Raw genomic sequence first — 20,692 nt, forward strand, 5'->3', positions numbered from 1 at the left:
ACCGCCGATGTGAAAAGTCGGAAGCAATGGTTTAGTAGATCGCTAAAAGTAAGGTTTGCATTTAGTCGCACAATTCGTGGTTCCGATCTCGCGTCATCAATGGGCCCGACGTCACAATACTGCAGGTAAAGATTGGAGGAACAATGCTTTGTCTGCAGGATTGTGACGTCAGGCCCATTGATGACGCGATGGCTGTTTTTTCAATGTCTTACTGTCGTCTGCCAAATAACGTGGAAAGCGAAACAGTTTATGAAACATGTACATTGTCGCATTATATCTTGTAAACAACAGTAATTAGGCTTGTGACGCAATAGAGTCACTTCCGTAACAGCATCCGACCTTCACTACTACGATTTATTCTATTTTTGTCTGGTTATTGTGTGGACTTGTTTACTTGGCATTAAAAGTTTTACTTGACAATTCACCCGCGACAAGCGAAAAATGGCATTTAGACAACTAGAATCAGCCTGTTTGCTAAGTGGTACCGACGGATCTGTCCTGTCTTGTCAGTTATCCAAAACAACCCACGAAGAGTGATTGAAGATCAGCAGACGTTCATCGTCCATCATTCTTTGTGAGTTATTTTGAAAACCCGCGACAATTAGGAAGTAAAATAGCACGATGGCTAAAGACGTGACAGGCAATATTGCGTCACGGATTGCAAACCAAAATCCCAAACTTTTCCGTTTTGTTGTGTCGGCAACCTACGTCACGCAATCGTTCTTTTGTCATCATGTAGTTATGGCACACAGTTACAGGTCTTTTGGTAACGTTAGTTCGTGGGTGACTTTTTGCAGTGATTATTGAAGGGAAACGCAGTGCAACACATGTGGTTAGTCACGTGGCCACAATAAAAATGGCAATGTAGCCAAGGAGGCAATATTTAAGTGAGCTGAAGACAGATGGCCACTGTTTCGACCTACAAGGTCTCATCAGTGCAGCTTGGTGCGACTCTTAGAAGATCGCAAACCAAACGGCCAGGCAAAGACTTCCGCTTTGTGGTGATAATTGATCACCGTCATCTGTTTGGGCGCTCACTTAATCACTTAATCATTGGCTCCACTTGTTTATAAATGTCAAGGACGCAATGTGTTGTTGACTGCTGGCGCTAAAGAAAGCCATGTAATTTAAATAAAAGCGTAAATTGCAGTGTGCTCTGTAAGTAAAACTAAGGAAAGCCAGCGTTTCCGTATTTAGTTGGTCGTTTCGACAGTGCACGGTTCAAGTTGCTAAAGTTTTTAATTGAATGCAAGCTAACAATGAATTGATGTCTGTGCACCTTATTGACTGACCACTTATTTTCCTTGTGCAACCTTTAATGTTGTTTTACTTTCATCTTGAACTTGGATTTTTTGCAGCCATAGTTTCAAATATGGATTTTCAAGCATGTTGCATTTTCATTGTATTGAGTCTGACAGTAATTAACTTAACGTTGATTCTTCTCACTCCAGTGTATTTACCAGATTTCCCAGGTAAGTGGGATTTGTCAAACAAAAATTTTTTTTTGCTATCTACCCTCGAAGCCCTTTGCTATCACCCTCGAAGTTTTACCCTGCAGGAACAAAACACAAACACAAAAACTGGCTGAAAAACAATTTCAAAAGGCAAAATGATGCCAAGTTATATAATAATGTTACTTTTCATCAACAAGTGAAACAAAACAAAACTGATTTGATTTCATTAGTGGTGCTGATGACTAAGCACGATCTTGCAGTCTAATTTGCCAGCTGCACTGATGTAAACAATGCGCACCGTCTACACTCTGCATATGATTTTTGGCTCACTATCTTCTACATGGAGTAAAAAAGCTTTGCAAACTTTTCTACACTTTGCATTCAGGTTCATTGGATCGACCAAAATTTCGCCAATTATACACCGTGGACATTCTTCCTCCACGGTTTTTCGTAAGTATTTGTCTTGAACAATTCCAAGTTTTCTGAAATGGCAACAATTCAAGCACAGATTGCAAATCAAGCATTTTTTTATTTCAGATGTGGACCTACTGGGCAATAGTGTATATCGGTACGACCATATTCCACGGTTGGTGGTGGAAACTGCGGTCCAAGCAAAACCTTCCAAACCTAACGGTACAATCAATAATTTAAGGCTCTTCTGCCAAAAAAACTTGTTTGGACGACGTTTCGGTCGTTATTCAACAAACAAGTTTTTTTGCCAGAAGTGCCTTCAATTATTGAGTAATATGCCTGGCAGCATTAGCAACAAACTTACGGTACTTTGATATTTTTTTTTTAACATAATTACAAAAGTAACGTAAAACAACGTCATAGAGGATGTCAGTGGGGAATCATTCCAGGTTTTTTGTTTATTAAGAATTATATGCGATTTATTAGGGAACTGAAACAATAAACAAAGCAGAAACTATTATATCGGTCAGAATCAACAGAAATGTTGAATAATTTACAAAGTATTTATCACACACAGTTTGCATCAAAGAAAGTAAATTTGACAATTCTACGCTTCTAAACGTTACAGATTTTCCATGTGGGTTGGATCGGTGGGCAAGTTACCTTGACTTGCTTCACCTACACCTATTCTTTCGGCAAGTTATTTTACGCTTGTGCTCACTTACTGCTAATGAACTGTACTCTTATTTTTGCTACCTATGGGGCCCTACAACAAAGAGGCAAAGTACAAAAGAAGCTTACAGGTGAGGTTGAATCATTATGGCATTGATTGCTTTGGTTTGGTGCTTCGTGAACCTTCGCCTTTACTCCTTTTATTCAATGAATCAACTGCAATTTATTTCACTTAATCGGGCCACCTGTTTTAATAGGTGGCACCGAATGTCACAAAACCTAAACCTCTGCAAAATATTCACTGTTACTGGGTACAGCTATTCATCTGACAATGCAACACTGGTTTGTGGCACGGCTAAAACTGAAGATTTTTCGCTCCATTTTCAACCTGTTAGGTGCTAAAACGTTAGTTGCAAAACCAATAGTTGCAAAGAGACAAAAGTTTAATTCGAAAAAAACATAAATTTTTGAACGTAATTTTGGTCTTTCACTCTTAAACATCGGATGAACTATGTTGATTATTTTTGTTTCAAGCTTCCCAATTTTCGTGGTACGATATTCTTGCCGTTCAACTTGCTCCAATGTTTGTTGTTTGGACCCAACAAGCTGTCACATTCCTCGGGGCAGCTGGGCTTGGTTACCATGGTCCAGTGAACCAACCTACATTAAGTGGTAAATGTACTATTTCTTTTCCATCAGTAAATGAGTGACGCAGACTGTATCCTAAATATGGTAAATCACTGAATCATTTAAAGTGGGTTTTATTTAATTTTTTTATTATTGCCCGCTTTGTTCGTTTTTAAATAATCAGTTTTCAAAGGTTGCGCGATCGGCAGTTCATAATAGAAAAATGCTTTGGTGCCTGACTTGAAACCTAACCTCCAAAATTTTATCATTCCAATATAACTTTTGGATACATCGGTATCGCATATTCAAATAGAATCTTACTCAAATAGCGATAACCATGATGCCTGCAAGCACAGACGAAATATATAAAGCTAAGAAAACGTCAAACAAATGCCTTAGAATTAGTTACAGGTGTTGTTCGAGAAATCTGTTACCAAGTCTTTGTTGGCCGTAAAAACAACAGAGATTTCGATAACACAAGGTCTCATACGTAGTTCATTCGCGCCTTCCCTAGCGCAAAACTAGTTTTATTTGATTTTTGTTTCCTTTTCCTTCGAGTATAATAGTTGTTAGTCTTTAAGTCAACCGCGATCCCCAGTCTTTAAGTCAACCGCTGTATTAGGAAAACTAAAATACTTTTTAGAGTAATATATGTTAGCTTCACGCCTGTGGAAAAATTTCTCATAAAAATTTTTTTGTCAAGGTTTGTGCGACCCAAGAACTACTTGTGGAACCATGTCCTTGTCTGGACTTATCTTGTTGTTCATCGGTTGGGTTATTTTGGATATCTTCATGTACCCGAGCCATACAAAGCACATAAAAAGTGTTTATCCGACGTTTTGCTACACCGCTATTTCTGTTCTGTCCGTTAAAAATCGTATGTGGGACGGAGGTAAGAAAAAGAAACCTTAAATGAAAACCAAATTAAGTCATGCTATTTGTAAACTGGTGGCGATTTAACCAGAGGCGAGGGATTTCTACAGGGGGCTGATTTACTTACGAGTTTAAAAGTGTCACTTTGAATGTGGTTGTTCTTGTGCGCCTGACTCGATAACCCTTATGGTTTTAATAGTGCCCATGCCAATTTATGCCTCACGTTTCTTGTTCATGTGCGTATCGACTTTGCATGCATTTTTAATATGACACAATTAAATTTACTCAAACTTCTTTTGAGCTAATTTATTATTTTATTATAGAAACACAAATCATGATCCTTTTATTTTGTTCTGCATTTTATCTGACACAATATGTTATGAGCAGAACTTCGTCTGAACCAGTGGATTTACATTGGAATGGCTGTAGCTTCGATGGTGACTTGGATGTTCAGAGGTTCACTTCAGACCAATTTTGGAAAGAAGGAAATTAAAGAAGAGTAACACGCACAAATACTTCGACATGTTGCTGCAAACACGTTGACTCATTGTGATATATGTATAACCGGTTAACCATTTACTGCAACTGCAGCAGACAATCCTATAGCAATTATACATCATATAATAAATATGCAAAATCGAGCACTGCACATATTAGCAAACACGCTTTCCGCATCCTCTCCTGTCAACCATAGGTAGGAACCAAAATTCATTCCATCGGGACAAACTGCAACTTGGAAAGTTTGTTTACAAATACAAAAAGCATCGACACAATATAGCTTCGCTACTTTCATACCAGTAGCTAATGTCCATGCTCACACAAGCAGAAGCAAAACTAACCACGCACATCAACGAAATTGGGCAAAATAAAACATTAAATACAAAGTCGATAAAATAGGTGATCAAATTCCTGAAAACATTAAAAAAATTAAGTTTAGCTGCATTCGTGCATTGCGTTTGCAGCTTTTCAGTTCGTTTGCCAATTTAACGCAATAAGATGTGCGTAAGATAAACACTATGATTCAAAGCCACAATCCATTATCGACAACGTGTCGTTTGCACGTGCCGGAAACTCCAACGCGTTGGCAATAATTAATTAAAATCGTGTCGAGTGGTCATATAACCGGTTCTTTCTGCATGAATATTTATTTTTGTTTAATTGCAGTTTACGAACGATATCGAGTAAATTTGTTTGGTTTCGTCGACTTTTCATAAAAAAACCTCAAAATTTGGCGAAGTATAACTCTTATACCCAGCTGTTGGACCAAGTAAGGATCATACCCATCATTCGATTCCATGAAAACATTACTGTCTTGTCTTTTGCTAGGACCAAGTATGGATTTAACCGATCGTCCGACATATGTCATTGCATTCGGCAATTTGTATCGCGTGTGTTGCCGACTGTGGGGTAAATAAAATGGATTGACAAATATGGGTTTCAATTGTAACTGTGTAACATCGCATTCCTCTTCTTAGTGTCTCTATTATGTCACGTGATCGGAGCGTTAAATCGCAGTGCAAACTTACATATTCCAATCAGTCAGATCGTCAATCAGATCAATCGTTACATCTTCAATTCGATTCTAAATTATTTCTGTGACAGCACACTGCTATCATATCTGAGACGCATCCAGCTGTTCGGCTGCTTGGGATTCATTCGTACAAGCCCGATAACCAACTGTTTATTCGCATTACACTGATTGCCAGTTAATGCTGTGGAGAGGCGATTTTATATTCAGGCAATTGTTAGCCAACGGACCTTTGTTTTCCCAAAGATTCAATGCGTTTGCGCCATCAGAAGGGAAATGGCAGAAATTGGAAACTAACTAATCCCTGCAAATGGTTTCCAACACCGGGCGTCTTTGTACAGCAGCTTATCAGAATTGTTAAGAAGGTGTAAAAATGAAACGGCACAGCTTGATCGCAAAACTTCGGTAAGGAGAACAAGATTCAGGTTTTCTATTTGCAAAGATACACTGAATATAAGGATTTATCAGGAAATTCCTTTCACAATTTATGGGGTGTTGACATAATCAGTCTTTACGTTCCCTAAAGCTGTCCTTATTGCGCGAGTTATGTTTCAAAGCGTTCGGATTACAACATATGTCACATGTTCCGAATGGTGCTCTTATGACCACCATGCTGAAAGTGGCGGGAAAAAACTCCATTGTTATGAATTCTATTATTAACTCTCGCTTTACCAGCCTCAGTCGGCGTTAACTTGGGTGAATTTTTCATTTTTAGCTGGAGTTTAAAATTTCGTATTCTTCGATGTATCAAATGACTTAATTAGAATGAAGGTCTGAAAACGCGAATTCTTTTTGATAACTTGTATTTATTGTTTATCAAAGGGCGAGGCTCTAATTTTACTCGGTTGTAGCAAAACAAAAGTATGAAATTGTTGGTTGCGGGTGTGGCCAAAACTGGTACAACATCAATGGGAGAAGCATTAAAACTTCTCGGGTATGGAGTGTATGATTTCATGGAGAACTTTTATTACCTCGGCGAAGTTTGGGAGAAACAAGTCAGGGATGGTTTTAAGATGGAGGACATGAGGCGAATGTATGAGAATGTTGACGCTGTTGTTGATAGTCCGTGCAACTATTACTGGGAGGAAATATTCGATGCATTTCCTGACGTCAAGGTGCAACAATTTTTTAGAACTGAAGTTGTTTCCACTTCTGAAAATTTGTAAAATATTGAACTTAAGCCCATAAGTGTCTTTCGTTGTTGTTGCAGTAGAAGGGGGTCTCTAAATTTTATGATAACTTCTCACTATTTCCTGTTTTATAACCATATATTTTAGGTCATTCTGACCACCCGTGAAGAAAAGACGTGGTTACAGAGCTGGAAAAACCATGTGGAGAATTTAAGAACCGACATTCAGTTCCGTCTTGCGCGCATTCTAACTTACACTGGATTGAAGATGCAATCTCATATACTAATATGCGGTGAGAGCTTTGGTTTGGGGCCTTTGGTTTCGTTAAAATAATGTTGACCAGTATGTATACGAAGTACCTGTTTAACATGGAAAAGATAACATGTCACCTTTTACGTTTAAACTTCTGATAAAGTCAGTGACGCTGGGGATGTAACAATATAATTTTATGCAATTTATGCAGAAGGTTAAATCGAGTGCCCGTATATTTGCTATCTAGAAACTGCTCATAACAGTGATAAATTTTTTTTTTCAATGTGTTCATATTTGCAGATCGTTTTCTTGCAAGATACAAAGGGTGGCCGAACTATTGTGGCATTTCGCTTTGCGACGAAGCTCTGGCGCGTTTTAAGAAGAGACACGAACGAAATGTGAAACAGGTACAATGTATGAGTATTTTATGGATAGGCCTACCAACAATCATTATCTTCTGAGATTCAAATCTGAAAATTCATTCTTAAGTTTTCTTGTGAGCTTTATGATCTCTTTGCATATCGACATCTTTGACATATTTTGTCTGATCTGTTTTTTTATGAAATTTTAGATCGTCCCCAAAAACCAGCTTCTAATTTATGAAGTGAATGAAGGTTGGAAACCATTGTGTGATTTCCTGGGCGTTCCAGTTCCCAATCAACCTTTTCCACATAAGAATAAGGGTTCTCTTCTATTTGCTGAATACAGACGCGAAAAGCATCCTGCAATGCAACGGATTAAAACTGAGCTTTTGATTTCTATGTTGTGCTTGTTTATTTTGTTGGTTTGGAGTTGTTACAAGGTGTCGGAAATGCTGATGTGAACTGACGTGTTTTTTAACGAAACAAAACATTTTTCTTACTTTGTTTCGTGGCAAACTAAACGTAAAAAGTAATTCTGTGTGTGAATGAAACCTTTGGGTTTCCGATCTTTATAATATTATTTGTGATTGAGAAGAAACTTACGTAGCAGTTTTTTGCAGGAAATACAAATGATTTGATTTGTGAACTTTTTGTGTGACCCGGCTAATGCTCTGCTGGTTGGGCTGCACATGACTTAACCAAATAACATATCAGCACGAATCAGATCAATTCATCAATATGCAGCGTTGCCCGTTTGATGACATCACCAATAAAATGTGAAAATTTGAAGGAATGTTTTGCCTTTTTTTCAAAACTAAAGAGCAACGTTTTAAAACTACTTTTAGTTGGTAAATTTTCTAAAGACTTTAAGTTTGCGAAGTGTATTTTGTTGCAAATACCGATGCACCTTTTACATGAACAAGTTCGATTGCCAAGGTTTGAGCGAGACTTTTGTGTAGTGCTTTTTTTCTTTCGTCTTACACGCTCCATTGCATGCAGTAACTTGTTATGATCACTACATAACAGGCCCAGCAGTTGAACTTGACATAAACACCGTCGTAAAGATGAAGATGTTGGTGGCCGGTTTGGCAAAAACTGGAACTAAAACCATGGCAACAGCATTAACGTTGCTAGGATACGAGGTTTACGATTTCATGGAGAACTTATATTACCTCGGTGAAGATTGGGAGAAGCAAGTCAGGGATGGTTTTAAGATGGAGGACATGAGGCGAATGTATGAGAATGTTGACGCTGTTGTTGATAGTCCGTGCAACTATTACTGGGAGGAAATATTCGATGCATTTCCTGACGTCAAGGTTATTACATATTCACACCATCAAATGTTTGCGTAAAGTTTTTGCGATTGCCTGGATGTTTGAATAAGGCACGTACCTTGTTGGTCTGGTGGTTAAATCGGCACTGATTACTGTAGGTTCTGCTGTACTGTGACATTTCAAACAGTTTTTATAATAAGTTATTGTCAAATATATCCTTTGCATCGAAAGCCCTTGCTTTGAACTCGCCAGTGCTGCTCAAATATTAATATGTGCATTGAGAATGCGATTGTCACTCACAACATTCTTGCTGAGTAAATGTAAGGCCTACTACGTGAGTTGTTCAATAAAGCGTCATCTTGCGTGCAAGGTTGTAAATTTGTTACGTCACGACATATTTGAAAAACCTTTTTTTTCAGGTCATTCTGATAACTCGAGAAGATGATGTGTGGTTGCGAAGCTGGAAAAACCATGTGGAGAAGATTGGAGCCGATTTTAAGTTTCGTCTCGCGCGCATTCTTACTTACACTGGATTGAAGGCGCAATCACATATTGTATTATGCGGTAAGGGCAATGCTGTGAGATATACTGGTCATTCGATCGCTTCTATAACAAAGTACTACTATAACAGGCGGACACTCCTGAGCTAGGATGTTTAATACAACACTAAAACAAGTTTCTCGCTGCGGGCAATTAAACGGAATCCTCTCTTATATCGTTCACAGCTGCTGTTAAGGCGTGCATTGCTTGATTTACTATAAGATAAACAAGATATTTGCCTTAGGGCCTGCGAATAAACCACGACGCATGATTTACTTCATGCCTGAAGTTCAGATTTAAAGCGCCTTTGATGTTTTCTGCGAAAGTTAAATTCATTCACAAATTTTTGACGACTTTGCCGTGTTCTGTATTGTTTTTGTACTGTTATTCTTGATGAACGTAATCTATGTGTATTTGCAGGCCACTCATTGCAAACAGCCTTAGGGTCAACAGAGCCTTAATCCAACACCGAGAGCGTAACAGTGATAATGTATAGCCTATTTAGTGGTATGTAATGTCGTCCCGAGAGACAGACGTGCAGCTATTCGGCAAACTGTATTTTCCCTCGTGTCGTTGTTTGACCTCCTTTGACCCTAACTGAAAATGCACAACAAGTTTTTTTTTCACAACTTTTGACGAGGAATTTTTCTACACAGATCATTTTCTTGCAAGATACAAAAGGTGGCCGAACTTTATAGGCATTCCGCTTTGCGACGAAGCTCTGACATGTTTTAAGAGGAGACACGAACGCAACATAAAACAAGTACGAACAATCAGCTATAATTTAAAACTGCACAAATAATAAACAGTGGTTTTAAGTGTGGAAGATAACCAAATAGTTAATCTTCTATTTTAACAAAGTGGAGCCAATATTATGATTTCTGTTAGCTGCAGACAGATAGCCACTGTTTCGACCCGTAAATATTGGTGGGTGACGGTGATTTGCATAGTCACCACAAAGTGGAAGTTTCTGCCTGACCGTATGGTCGGCAAACTCGTCTAGAAGAGTCACACCATAAGCTGCACTGATGAACTCTTATAGGTCGGAAAAGTTGCCATCTGTCTGCAGTTCATATAAATTGAATCTTCTGTTTTTAATGTACTAACTATATCTGGAATGCTTAGATAGTTCCTGAAGAGCAACTGTTAATATACGAAGTGAGGGAAGGTTGGAAACCACTGTGTGATTTCCTGGACCTTCCAGTCCCCGACCGACCTTTTCCACACAAGAATAAGGGATGTGATCTGTTGGATGAATACAGGCGCGAAAAACACCCTGCAATGCAGCGGATTGAAACGGAACTTATGATTTCTATGGCGTGTTTGTTTGTGTTGTTTGTATTCATTTGTTACAAGTTGACAGAAATGTTTGTTTAAACTTCACCCTTCATTTACAAAAGTTATTTTCTTTCGCTACGAACGTTGGACATTGATTGCTGGTGTGTCCATGTCAGTCTTACATATACACTCTGGACAACTTGCGTCATATGTTTCGACTGATGCGCCCCGAATCCGGTTTTCCCTAAGCACAAAGTGGCGGGAAAGAAAATTCCATTGTAATAAATTCTATTTAAAGTTCTTCCTCCCTTTAACCAGCCATACGTGACTTTTCTTGGGTGAATTTAACCAATAATAATGAACACCATTTTTTTCTATATTTGTTTGCAGCGAAATTACTTGAACAGCAGACAGATGGCCACTGTTTAAACCTAACCATATTATTGGTTTCATGTTTCGGATATATCAACCATCAGGGATTTTGCGACCAATCTTTTTTTTCTTTTAGGAAAAGAATTGACATATAGGTTTTACAGTTCTAAGTTCCTTGCTATGTTACATTGATTAGTCACTTTACTTAAATTCATGTTTATCAAAATAACGCTTTGGTTTCATTTAATCGAGGGTTTTATGGCTCTCAAGGTTAAAATCAGAGTTTTGAAAATAATTCAATCCGTTCAATCGCCTTTGCATCAGACTTATAAACAGATTTTGCCCGTTCTGACTGCGACATATATCATATGTTTTTTAATCCGGTCACGCCGAAGCTGGAGGTGGTCATTGTTTTAAATTCTGTTGTTAACTATCTCCCTTTTACATTAGCCAGCTTTTGTTTGGGTGGGTTTTACAGCTTAGGCCGGTTTAATGTTTTCGTACTTATTTATGTGGAAAGGTGCTTTTTTTTAGGGAAAATTTAGGTATCAAAGTTCTGATATTACTTCCACGATGATTAAATTTCTGGTATGTGTGGCCTGTTTAATAACGATGATTCCTTGCAGAGAGTAAGTGTGTGGTTTGACATATAACCTCTTTTGAACTAACAATATATTGATCAATGAAACACGTTAAAGTTTCATTAAACGAAGTCATGAGAATTGAATAGCGTTCAGTAAAATTTGATTTTTTATAGAAGAAAATCTTGTTTGGTTGACACAGTCTTAAAATGTTTAACTAAACCATAAGTACTTAGCATAGGGTATATTTGTTAGTGTTTTACTATCGCGGTTCGAATAAGTATATTGTTTGGTCATAATAATGTTTAGGAAACAAATCAATTGTTGAATTTATAACTCATAGGTCTATGGACGGTAAGAATATATTTTTAAATACTTTGTAAACAAATTGCAGAGTAAATGGAAAAGGTTGGGATAGAGATAGTGATCAATTTCTGGACCAAGTACCCGGTGGCGAATTCGCATCTAACCGGAATCGTCAAGATACACACCATGGTATCCTGCCTGTCGACTTGCTTTAAGCTTTAGTTTTTGCAAACCAACACCAATTAATGTTTACAGATGCAAGTGTGGACGGAGAAGAAAGCGAGTTTAATAGCTCCTAATACGCCATGAAATGTCTGTTGTTGCACTGCTTCTACCATCAAAATATCGGTTTATGAATAGATTTAGTTTATAAACAAGGCAACACAAAATACAAAGTAGTACCTAACGAGTGGTGTGGTGATAGTTCAAATCTGATGAAATCAATATCAAGCCCAGCAGTAACCAACATTTGATCCTTGTTAATTTTATGCGCATGCTAATGTTGGGGTGTACGGTTGAAACATATGTCATATGCTTAAACCCTTCCGCTCCTAACGTGGTTCTACCAAAGCATACGGTGGCGGGAAATATTTGTTTAGGCCACGTAGTCATAAAAAAATCGTTACCTACTTGTCTTGAAAAGAATTATTATCTTGTTTTGACGCCTTATTTCCCATGAAATACTTTTTTGCTTCTCGTGGGCTTTTGTTTTATGTTCCCAGCAAGCTTATTTAGCGTGAAAGCACGGTTTTTCATGTGCGTGAAAGCACGGTTTTTTATGTACAAGAAAGCACGGTTTTCGCCGGGGTTTTGAACACGTGATATAGGGAAAAGTAAAATTTTGAAAATGAATCAAACGCGTTTAACTTACACACGAAGGAAAGTAATACAACTGCGTCCCGATTAAACCTATGTTCGGTACACGTAATATTCTGTGTTGAAAAGCTCGCGAGTTTGACATATTTTTCATAGATTTTTATGTTATGTACATAATCACGTCGCATAGTTTTGAAAAACATCAATTTATGTACAAAAATCTTGACACCAAGCATCCCACGCGTCTTTATGGTGATATCCCAAGTTTAACATTGAAAGTAGCGGACTCAACAGACTAAAAATAACAAACAAATTTCGGTTGTTCTATTTTTATTGTTTGCAAGCCAAGCAACCGAAATAGGTATTCTCCTGTGCAACCTGTTAATTGTTGACACATTACGAGCTGACCGCATTCAGGGAGCTACGTCGCGTCCATCTGTAGACAAAATATGAGTAAACCAGTATTGAAAAAATAATGTTCCATGTTTCAACCATTTTAGTGAGTCATCCTGCTGTAAATTTGCTTTTTTAGTCATGCTGTAAACGAAATATTGTCGTAGGGTCAAACTTATGTACAAAACAATATACCTGCGTCAGCTGGGGGCCCAACATCTCTGTCAGCTGAGGGCCCAACATACTGGTCAGCGGAGGGTCCGACATACTGGTCAGCTGAGGGCCCGTCATACTGGACACCTGGGGGCCAAACATCCATGTCAGCTGAGGGCCCAACATATCGGTCAGCTGAGGGCCCGACATACCGGTCAGCTGAGGGCCCAACATACCGGTCAGCTGAGGGGCCAACATATCGGTCAGCTGAGGGCCCGACATACCGGTCAGCTGAGGGCCCAACATACCGGTCAGCTGAGGGGCCAACATACCGGTCAGCTGAGGGCCCAACATACCGGTCAGCTGAGGGGCCAACATATCGGTCAGCTGAGGGCCCAACATACCGGTCAGCGGAGGGCCCAACATATCGGTCAGCGGAGGGCCCAACATACCGGTCAGCTGAGGGCCCAACATATCGGTCAGCTGGGGGCCTAAATAAACAAATATTTAAACCCACAACGGGAGTAAAGTGTTTTGCAACAACGTACTTACTTTGCTTCTTGACAATGGATGCATGAAAACATGAGCACTAAACTTGCCACATGTACAACGAACTTGTTCATGACTGGAGTATGATCAGACACTTTAAACATAAATTTCCTAAAAATAAAGTTTTTTCGTCAAAGAACTAAATGTTATTAGACTTACAGTCACCATAGAAGCTGCATGAAACCGCAAATGAGTACGAACTTCACCGAAACAAGTACTGACTGAGACCGGTTAACTTAGAGCACGTAGAATTTGTTAACAGTAGAATTTGTAACAACAATGATTTGATTTCCGCAACTTTTTGCGGGTTTAGGAAATGATCAGCCGAAAACTATGGCATATGTTATCGACCGTACAGCACAAAACCTACGTGTATGAATGACAACAACTAAAGGACGGCGTGCGTTATGAAATATTTGGAAGCGAAAAGTTAACTGATAAGGTTTTCAATATCATAACGTCAAGGAATGTGAGTTGCTTTTATTGTCAAAATGTTGCTTTTTTTCTGCAACAAAAGAAATATTTCCATCTTCCCTTCAAAGTCTGTTTTGTAATTCATAATAGTTTGATAAGGAAATCAAGATTTAGACCGGTATTGTGTGATACATGATCAACACTATAAGGGTCTACATACTCACCAGCACGCTTTCCCCCATCCTCGGCGGCTTATTCATTAATTTTTTTCCATCATTCAGTTTTAAGGCTGGTGTTAAGCTGTTGAAAATGTTAAATGCAATCTTTAAATATCACAGAGTTTATCCAGGCAAGTTTTTATAAAAATTTCCTTAGAATAACGATATGTTGTCCAATGTTTGCGTTTAGTAACTTGTCAGTGTACTTTTTTCTTTGCAGTATTGGAAATTTCGTCAGTCGTATTCCTTTGTTTTGATTGTGGGATAGCGCATTCTACTTCCTTGTTATGTTTACGCGCATGCTAAGGTTTGGGGGGGACGGTTGACCACATTTGTCACATGCTTCAACCCTTCAAACGCTTCTAACGTGGTTCTACCCAAACAGAAAGGCCACGTAGTTGTAATAAAATATGTTATATTAACGCTTGCTCCCAGTTAGGCACTCATAGTCATTCACCGACTTAAGAAGGAGACCTCGTATTATATTTTTTTGCAAAAAATTTGGGAAAAAATCATTCTAGTCCTGAAAAAATTCATTTTGTTTGTGGCATGTTTAATGCTGATGTTTGCTGGTGGAAATTTTGGTGGCGTAGAGTAAGTAGTTTGGATTGGATAACCTGTGTATACGAAATGCTTATCTTAATAGTTAAGGAGCCAATAATACGGGTTTTTGAGCTGCGTACTGATGGCCGAGCTAACCTTACAGGTCGAAACAGTGGTCTTCGATATGTTTATCACTGAAATATTTAATGAAACAATGTAATATGACGTGGATAGCGTGCTTTCATTTCAATTTTATTCCATATTAAAATAAGAAACATGAAATAACTTTTTTTGGACCGTGGAAAAAGACAGTGTATACGAGTCGGTTGTTTGTTGCCAAGATTATGCTTGGGGAATAATTTTTGGTCCTAATCAGCAGTGGGATTCAGTTATTTCGCACCGGATATGTTTCTCGATTGTAGCGCACGGAAAATGGACCCAGAAGATGTTGGCCGTGAGGAGTTACCCAACCATATCCCTAGCGACGCATTCACACCTCGTAGAAATTACAATGGTTTGTTGCTTGCTCTGTTACATAGGAAATTACAATGGTTGTATCTTGAAAGTAATGCTTTAATATAAGACCAGCGTAACGTATATTGTAGGCATGCGCAATCGAATCCAATGAACGTGTTTTTACAGATGCAAATGACGACAAGGACGAAGAATAGAACTGGAATGCTTGTTGTTGTGAAAAATCCACATTGAAAAAAAATAAATAAAAAGGTGTTTTTGAATCGCCCTGTTCGGATTTCTGCATATTACCCACTGGGTCTGCAAAATTCAGTACTTGATATCACACTAAACCCATAGTGCAGCTTCACATATGAGGTGATACTTTCAGATTTCGTCATTGCGGCGAAAATGCAGAATATAGAATCCAGAATCGCACATACAAAGCAATAAAAACACCTTGGTAATGTAAATACACTGCGGTTTGTATGCGCAAAAGAGCCATAGTAATCAATGAGAGCTGCAGACAGGGTCTGTACACGCACTGTTTCCACCTGTAAGGTCTCATCAGTGCAGCTGTTGAAGTGGCACTGTGCTAGCTGGTAGACTAGCAGGCACACAGATTTCCACTTTGTGGTACCTTTCGGTCAATCGTCAATATGTTGGGTACCAAACTAGGTACAAATCAACACAGACGAACCACGTGGAGCGCACTATGGCCAAAACAACTGTTTGGGATCCAATAGCGCTATCGGCTCGGCTGTGGTTTAAGTAATAGATCGCGTGGCTTGTGCGGCGCTGCTGCATTGTGAGAAAAAAGCGATGACGTGAGTTGGTCACGTGGCCACATAACACGGAAACTGCGCGCGCCACTTCCCAAATTGCCGTGGACGCGATCTAATGTTACGTCGCGGGTAAAAGTTAAAAGTTACTAATCGGAAGAAAAAATACATATAAAAATAACGAATAATAAAAGCTTTAGGTAAGCGATGACTAAAATTTAGGTTCTTAAACTTTAACAAACATTCAGCATTATATATATATATATTATGTATCTAATTGCCACCTTGTTCTGGTTGGATCATGTTTGATGTATTTTTAAATATTATTTTTCTATACCACGGGTTCTAAATAGTGCTATGCAAGTAAATACATCCATACGGTTGGTGCATGATGTAATCGCACAGGTTTTATGAACCAATTGGCCACGTCGCAAAACCGATGCTGACGATATGCTAAAAACATAATTTGAATTGAAGTTCGTTCCTACAAATGATTGTACTTAGCTGTTTTCACAAATGTGACAACCATCATACAATTTTGACACAGAACTCCCTTTTTCTTATTTTACATCTACCACAATTTGGCGCTCCCAAACTTAAAGCGATGAAACCTTAAAGAGTTCTCTCTTACGTTGTCAAAACAAAATCATAGGTTTCAATGTAAACAAACTAATTAAGTCGAACACCGCGGAGTAGCACAGACTCAACTGCACCAATCTGATTTAGGAATCAAACAGTTTGCAGACATATATGCATGTTCCCATCTTCTGTCCCATACGCGTTCCTTTACACGTTAAATAAAAGAGCTACATCTTTGTACTTTCCATCTTTTTCTTTAGAGATGGTCCATGAACATTTTAAAAAAGGTGCATTCTTTTATGACAAACCCACTTGTAAATTGGTTAAAATGTTCTTCACAATAATGTTGTTGGGATTAATTTCCTATTCTTAAACATTGTGAAATGATATAACGGAAACGTATCAAATTGGTTCCATTTCGTATAGTTAATCCGCTAGTGTTGTGAAACAACTTGAAAGCAATAAACATTAAAAAAAAACGTCAATACTAGGCCTCAAACAACATGTTGGCTGAACAGCTGTCCTTTAACTAAATCCCCGAGTTTTAAACATATTTGGTGAACATAAATTGAGCACAAGTCATCACACTGCTCTGCCATAGAGCTAAGTTGTTGGGTGTGAAATTCTATGACATGGCCTAACTGAAACCAAACAGGAAGTTTATCTCTATGCTGAATGTGGCTCCTCCACACGAGAACGGATCGTAAATAGGTTGGAATCTAGAAAGAAGGACAATAATATCGTATATGCATCGAGTGATGTGTTTATTGTCAGAAACAAATGAAGTCAATTCCTTACCATTTGCAACACATACAACCACAATTTCCCAATCGCTCATGATTTCAGCGAAAAAGAACGAGCTATGCAAATTATATGGAAAAGCGTCACAAGTTATAATTGCATTACACTTTCTCATTAGTAAACGGAAGGTTAGTTTTATTTTCAAGCATTTAGACTCTCAGTTGTGTCATATATGAGTGCTTATATGGTGCACACAACACATCTTAATTCTCTCCCGTTAACATAGGGTTCACATTGTAGAGAAGGACATTGGGTTTCCACCATGTACAGCAAAGTACCGGCCTGGTCCCCGCCCGAACCTGGCACAACTTGTGGGACGTCATCAACGCAAACGTAGTCACCGCTGCTTTTGTGGCCATGAGCGTTGGAAAGTATGTAACCGGAATACTCTTTGACCCAACCTGGAGGGCATTTATCCCCACCTGGAATCATCAGCTGTAAAGAATCATAAGTGTTTAGTTTTGTTGTAGTTTTTGTGGAACCCCTGATTATACAGCATGTTAACAGCGTCTGTGCGAATATTATCATCCATGGTAGTTATATCAGTTTTGTCGAATCGCAACTTTATGGAGAAGGCAAATTTAGTTTCCAGACGAGTGCTATAAGCAGCTGCACAACCATTATGCAGCAACACAGACAATATTTTGCCATTCAAATAAACTGTTTAACATCCATTGGTTTACCTGATTAAGCCTTGCAACACCCATGCAGATTGCACACGGCATCGCGTGCAAACGAAAGTCAACCCCTTCAGTAGCGGTGAAGTCCCACAGACCATCTAACGCTGCAGGAACTCTGTACTCAACCCCGTATAAGTAAGAACTATCTGTAAAACACAGTAGAGCAAAGTCAAAGTTCGTGAAGTAACACAGAAAAAATCGTGAAATAAAACAAATTTATTAGCTGGAAAACACTTCTTGCTTGCAGACAGTTTTTAGTTAACGTCAAAATTTCACGGACATACGCAGTCGAGTTACTTCTCAAAGGATATATTTTACACCAGAAGGGTAGAATAGGAACAAGCATCTTCGGAATAGATTACAATGTTTTACCTTGAAATCCATTGATAAACCTTCCTTCCTCGTATGTTACATTATAAGTGAGACAAAGCATGTTGGCGCCGCCTCCAGTGTGGGTGTAGTGGCTTCCGGCAGCGACCCCTTAAACAAAATGACGTCAATGTCAAATTTCACTTTTCTGTCCAAGTTTACAATCAATTGAAAAAGCCAAAACTAATATGCTGATCAATATAAACAAATGTTTCGAACACTGCTGTGCTCATCATCAGTGCTGTGAACTATCTCACTGAGTTGCGACCAAGCGCCCACAAAAGCGGTAAGGGAATGCAGAATGCACAATTAAAAAACGCGATTTAGAAGTTTTAGGTCCAAACAAGTTTAATTTCAAAGTATGTGTCTTTTTTTAATTAATTTCAAATTAACTCTAACATCGTTGGAAAGGCACAAATAGACATTCTTATAATTTTCCACGTTTTAAACACTGGAATTAATAAACCCGAAAGCCAACCTGTGTAAACGAGATTCGTGTCTACAGAAGTTGGACAGTCTCTTCTACCCCATCTAGTGTATGTCACGCCACCCTCTGAAATTACAATTTTAAAAACCGGAAAAAGAAGGTTTCACACAATATCTGTATTTCCAAATCTTACCGAATGTTCGCTTTTTCACAGTTACGGGAAGCACCTAAAAATATTGCTTGTATTGTGTAATAAAACTTCTTTATTCTTTACAGTGGGATCCATTGCATGACTCATATATCAAGTTTTCTTAAAGGTTAAATGCTCATGTACCAACAGAAGACTTTATTTTTGCAAGACGCTAACAGCATGGCTATGGATAAATTGTACCAAAAATTTCCCAGGTACAAACCAAGCAGGACACGTGAGCAACACGTCACGTGATAATCACGCCAGCAACAAAAAACTGTTTTCCCTTTTTCGAGACAAAACGAGATTTTAAACTATTACCAGTTTCGCTGTTAAGGTTTCCTCACCTCCTCGCTCGCACTTCGTTTTTCCAATCGTTTTAGCAGAGGAGCTCCGTTCGCCGAATCCAAGTTTTCTGCACTTCTTTTAGCGCGCCCGGCAACTGCTTCGCTTTCAAGCAGATTTTTCAGGGCGTCAACCTCATGAACTTCAAGCCTTTGCAACACAAATGGTAAAAATAAGAGTGCGAATTCACGAAACGCGGCAGTTTCCTCAAATTTCGACAAAATTCAAAGGGGAAAACATGGTCGTACGCAGAAAAAGAAATGGGCGGGGAAATTTTACGGTTTCCTGCCTTGATAGATATGTATTAGTTTTCGTTTTCCAGGGTGGTGGCAAATGTCCCACTTGTCCCAACTTTCAGACGCCCATAGGGTAAAATCGGTTTGAGGTACTTTGGACAAAATGTCTGGAGTTAGTCACAATACAAAAATAGACTTAAGACATATCTAGAGGAGATTAAAACTTGATGAAGAGACGACTTCAACCCATCAGCACGAACATTGCAAACACTGACCTTGATCTTTTAATCCGACCACAAAGCCAAGAGCTTTTCAGAGTGGAATGATTACAAAACTACATTCATACACGGTGGTAATCAAACCTATATTTTCATATACTTGTACATGATGCATCGACACTTGTACTATTGTCATCAATTTTAAGCATGTTAACATTTTCTCTTGACGAAGTTTAAGCACACTTACTGGCTTTGTCGGTTTACTGATCCCAGATAAAAGCAGGTAAGACATAGAGTTGCAATCCCTGCAAGAGACGTGATGGCTTTCAACCCGGCAAAGAATGGTCTCACTCTTATAAACGACCTGGTGGCCGTGCCGTGAAAATCTTCCATTTCCCGGATTCTCATCACGGTTATTGGATATAAATCACCTACGAAGCAAAATAGGCAACAACACCCCTAGGAATACAAAACACAAATATAATAAAAAGCAGATCAAAAAATCTTATTCTGCGAAAACGGATTTGTATGAAATAATTTTAACCTTTTAATTTTCGATGCTATTCAGGTAGAAAAAGAGTAACAGGTCACTGACATAGCAATAGTATGTAGCATTAATAATACGACCGGCGTCATCTATACTTTGTCTGCACTGTATGCTTTTATTTCGGTTTCGCACAAGATTTTAGGTAAGTCCCGTTCTAGACTTTAAACCTCGTGCTTTTCCTATGTTTTTAGGGGTTGGGGGGCATTTATATTGCAACTTACATGACAAAATGACAAAGTGAGATTGTCAATAGATTTTTATGCCCTTAAACGCTTTACTTACACAATTCATTAATTCACATATTGGCACTGAAACATAA

General features: G+C 38.6%; 4 protein-coding genes across 4 annotated transcripts; 3 read left to right on the plus strand and 1 right to left on the minus strand.

The window, feature by feature from the left end:
• The first annotated feature begins 1,363 nt into the window (after positions 1 to 1,363).
• Positions 1,364 to 5,106, plus strand: LOC145895299 (uncharacterized). The gene is made up of 7 exons (XM_082984088.1): positions 1,364 to 1,472; positions 1,840 to 1,904; positions 1,992 to 2,087; positions 2,494 to 2,668; positions 3,072 to 3,209; positions 3,868 to 4,056; positions 4,425 to 5,106. Exons 1-7 carry the CDS (start codon positions 1,373 to 1,375, stop codon positions 4,538 to 4,540), a joined length of 879 nt encoding a protein of 292 aa, XP_082840214.1. The 5' UTR covers positions 1,364 to 1,372; the 3' UTR covers positions 4,541 to 5,106.
• A 1,322-nt stretch (positions 5,107 to 6,428) lies between these two features.
• Positions 6,429 to 7,770, plus strand: LOC145895861 (uncharacterized). Its single transcript, XM_082984642.1, has 4 exons — positions 6,429 to 6,680; positions 6,843 to 6,987; positions 7,248 to 7,354; positions 7,519 to 7,770. The coding sequence occupies exons 1-4, from the start codon at positions 6,429 to 6,431 to the stop codon at positions 7,768 to 7,770; spliced, it is 756 nt and encodes a 251-aa protein (XP_082840768.1).
• Positions 7,771 to 8,329: 559 nt separating this feature from the next.
• LOC145895098 (uncharacterized) lies at positions 8,330 to 10,760 on the plus strand. The gene is made up of 4 exons (XM_082983851.1): positions 8,330 to 8,625; positions 9,003 to 9,147; positions 9,780 to 9,886; positions 10,249 to 10,760. Exons 1-4 carry the CDS (start codon positions 8,374 to 8,376, stop codon positions 10,498 to 10,500), a joined length of 756 nt encoding a protein of 251 aa, XP_082839977.1. The 5' UTR covers positions 8,330 to 8,373; the 3' UTR covers positions 10,501 to 10,760.
• A 6,550-nt stretch (positions 10,761 to 17,310) lies between these two features.
• Positions 17,311 to 20,281, minus strand: LOC145894847 (uncharacterized). The gene is made up of 7 exons (XM_082983508.1): positions 20,074 to 20,281; positions 19,375 to 19,522; positions 19,031 to 19,064; positions 18,889 to 18,963; positions 18,414 to 18,521; positions 18,045 to 18,187; positions 17,311 to 17,796 (listed from the first exon to the last, which is right to left on the minus strand). Exons 1-7 carry the CDS (start codon positions 20,232 to 20,234, stop codon positions 17,542 to 17,544), a joined length of 924 nt encoding a protein of 307 aa, XP_082839634.1. The 5' UTR covers positions 20,235 to 20,281; the 3' UTR covers positions 17,311 to 17,541.
• Positions 20,282 to 20,692: the final 411 nt, after the last annotated feature.

Source organism: Ascidia mentula, chromosome 3, assembly GCF_947561715.1.
Source record: "Ascidia mentula chromosome 3, kaAscMent1.1, whole genome shotgun sequence".
NCBI lineage: Eukaryota > Metazoa > Chordata > Ascidiacea > Phlebobranchia > Ascidiidae > Ascidia > Ascidia mentula.

Excerpts from the sequence above, each read along its gene's own strand:
- LOC145895299 (XM_082984088.1), top strand. The coding sequence starts at position 1,373 with ATGGATTTTCAAGCATGTTGCATTTTCATTGTATTGAGTCTGACAGTA. Across the intron at positions 1,473-1,839 it reads GTATTTACCAGATTTCCCAG|GTTCATTGGATCGACCAAAA; the intron begins GTAAGTGGGATT and ends CTTTGCATTCAG. Across the intron at positions 4,057-4,424 it reads AAATCGTATGTGGGACGGAG|AACTTCGTCTGAACCAGTGG; the intron begins GTAAGAAAAAGA and ends TGTTATGAGCAG.
- LOC145895861 (XM_082984642.1), top strand. The coding sequence starts at position 6,429 with ATGAAATTGTTGGTTGCGGGTGTGGCCAAAACTGGTACAACATCAATG. Across the intron at positions 6,681-6,842 it reads ATGCATTTCCTGACGTCAAG|GTCATTCTGACCACCCGTGA; the intron begins GTGCAACAATTT and ends CATATATTTTAG. Across the intron at positions 7,355-7,518 it reads ACGAACGAAATGTGAAACAG|ATCGTCCCCAAAAACCAGCT; the intron begins GTACAATGTATG and ends ATGAAATTTTAG.
- LOC145895098 (XM_082983851.1), top strand. The coding sequence starts at position 8,374 with ATGAAGATGTTGGTGGCCGGTTTGGCAAAAACTGGAACTAAAACCATG. Across the intron at positions 8,626-9,002 it reads ATGCATTTCCTGACGTCAAG|GTCATTCTGATAACTCGAGA; the intron begins GTTATTACATAT and ends CTTTTTTTTCAG. Across the intron at positions 9,148-9,779 it reads ATCACATATTGTATTATGCG|ATCATTTTCTTGCAAGATAC; the intron begins GTAAGGGCAATG and ends TTTTCTACACAG.
- LOC145894847 (XM_082983508.1), bottom strand. The coding sequence starts at position 20,234 with ATGAGAATCCGGGAAATGGAAGATTTTCACGGCACGGCCACCAGGTCG. Across the intron at positions 19,065-19,374 it reads AACGAAGTGCGAGCGAGGAG|GTGCTTCCCGTAACTGTGAA; the intron begins GTGAGGAAACCT and ends CAATATTTTTAG. Across the intron at positions 18,522-18,888 it reads CACGAATCTCGTTTACACAG|GGGTCGCTGCCGGAAGCCAC; the intron begins GTTGGCTTTCGG and ends ATTTTGTTTAAG.